The sequence below is a fragment of the Austrofundulus limnaeus genome, unplaced genomic scaffold (assembly GCF_001266775.1).
Source record: "Austrofundulus limnaeus strain Quisiro unplaced genomic scaffold, Austrofundulus_limnaeus-1.0 Scaffold466, whole genome shotgun sequence".
Classification (NCBI taxonomy): domain Eukaryota; kingdom Metazoa; phylum Chordata; class Actinopteri; order Cyprinodontiformes; family Rivulidae; genus Austrofundulus; species Austrofundulus limnaeus.
In genome coordinates, this window is record NW_013952868.1 from 212,822 (window position 1) to 214,628 (window position 1,807).

The 1,807-nt window shown below is 41.2% G+C and overlaps 1 protein-coding gene across 2 annotated transcripts in view; it reads right to left on the reverse strand.

Moving 5' to 3' along the window:
* Positions 1 to 1,807, reverse strand: part of rps6ka5 (ribosomal protein S6 kinase, polypeptide 5) — a 60,110-nt gene that overhangs the window by 33,697 nt on the left and 24,606 nt on the right. For both annotated transcript variants that reach the window (XM_014025304.1, XM_014025303.1), the window contains exon 11: positions 371 to 496. In XM_014025304.1, the coding sequence (XP_013880758.1) occupies positions 371 to 496 (126 nt within the window). The remainder of the gene's footprint in view (positions 1 to 370; positions 497 to 1,807) is intronic.

Genomic DNA, 1,807 nt, shown 5'->3' on the forward strand with positions numbered 1-1,807 from the left:
AACACAACCACACGACTCACATGGTTGAAAACAAAAAGAATCTAGTGAGATTACAACTGAAAATACATCTATTACTTACAATTTTGAGCCACCGACTAGTCTTCAAAAATTACAGCTTAGTGAGTAAATGGCTTAAGCAAGAGATCACAAAGCATTGTACTGCAACTTTCTCAAAAAGTAATGTATTGCACAGGACCATTTATCATCAAGCCGTTAAACAGTCTCATGCAGACAGAATCTTGGTGAAGTGCAATGTAATAAAAAAATATATTAGAATGGAAATATAGAAGAAAATAAATTTTTTTGTCTGTGTCAGCAGCCATTAGCTTAAGAGTGTTTTTACTGAGCCATTCAAGTCCATTCATCTTACCTTCATCATGGCGCTGCGGGCCACAGCAGCGGAGCCGGGCCTCTCAGAATCCCCACACAGCTGGACTGGGTCATCCATTACTGCGTTCCTCTTGAACAGAATGGAGGGGGCCATGAAGGAATATCCCTGCACAAAGAGGCACAAGAAAGAGCCCTCTGTGTTTACATTGTACTACAGCNGTGCTCATTTGTGAGTGACAGCAGCTGTCCAGCTGTTCCTATTATTAAACCTCCCATTGTGTAGAGTTACTGCTTAATTCCAGCTGTGGGGCGCCCAGAGCTTTGAGCTGGCWCTAATCTCCCTCTCTTTTTTCCACCAACACACACACAGCTGTGTGGTATGTAGTGACAGGAATGGATGGACGGAAGGATGGATGCTGAATGAATGAGATGCCCTAAATTGCCAGGCTTGAATATTTGATTGCTCTACTGTGAAATTACATCTTGGCGCTTTTAATGCAATTTTAATTTTGTTTTGTGAGGCACCACGGGGGAGCAAGTGCACGGTTTAAACTGGGATTGCTGTCGTTATCTCAGAGATTGCTAGGCTTGCAAATTATAAAGACCACAAAATTTCAGACTGTGAATGGCAGCTGAGAGGGGGAAAAAGCCAAGATGAAGTTGGCAATCAAAGATTGAAGGCGTAACCGAGATAGACGTGGTGATGCTCTCGAAGTGTAACCTTTTATTTCATGAGAGAAGCCCGTTAATGGATCTATTGATCTACTGAGCTCAAGGATCCAGAAGGCAATCAGAGTTGAAATTTCACGCAATACATCAGACAGCTATCAGCTGGCACGGAGTTGTGGGCCATATTATGGTTCAAAGCTACATCAAAAATAGTCATTCACATCTGTTACTTCAATAAGAGCTGCATATGGCAGCAATTACGCCAATAAAAGACTCTTTAGTCAATTTGAATACCAATGCACACAGACAGACTCATGTTGACTTACAGCAACCTTTTGAGGACATTCAAAACTTCAATTGATGGCTTCAATTGCTGTGAAATATGTCAAATATAGTCACAGACAAAAAGTGGGTAATGTAGAATGCATTTTTTTTTATCCATGTCAACATTTCTTTTGCCTGCAGCCAAAGCCCAGACAAACACAAGCATAAAAAAATATAATAGCAATTCATAGTACAACCAGGCATGTACTTGTCTAGTAAGTTTCTGGTACTTGCTAATATGGACCAAATACAAATTTCAAGGTACAAATATGACACACCTGGTACTTRCCAGGAACATGCATGTTACTTATCAGGTATGTACCAGGGGCCTCATGTATAAACGGTGCGTACGCATAAAAACGTTGCGTACGCCAGGTTCTACTCCCACGTTGTGATGTATAAAAACCAACGTTGCGTGAAAGTGTGCGTATATTTACGCACAATTTTCACCTGCCGTGAGAATGTGCTGCAGCCACACAAAGTT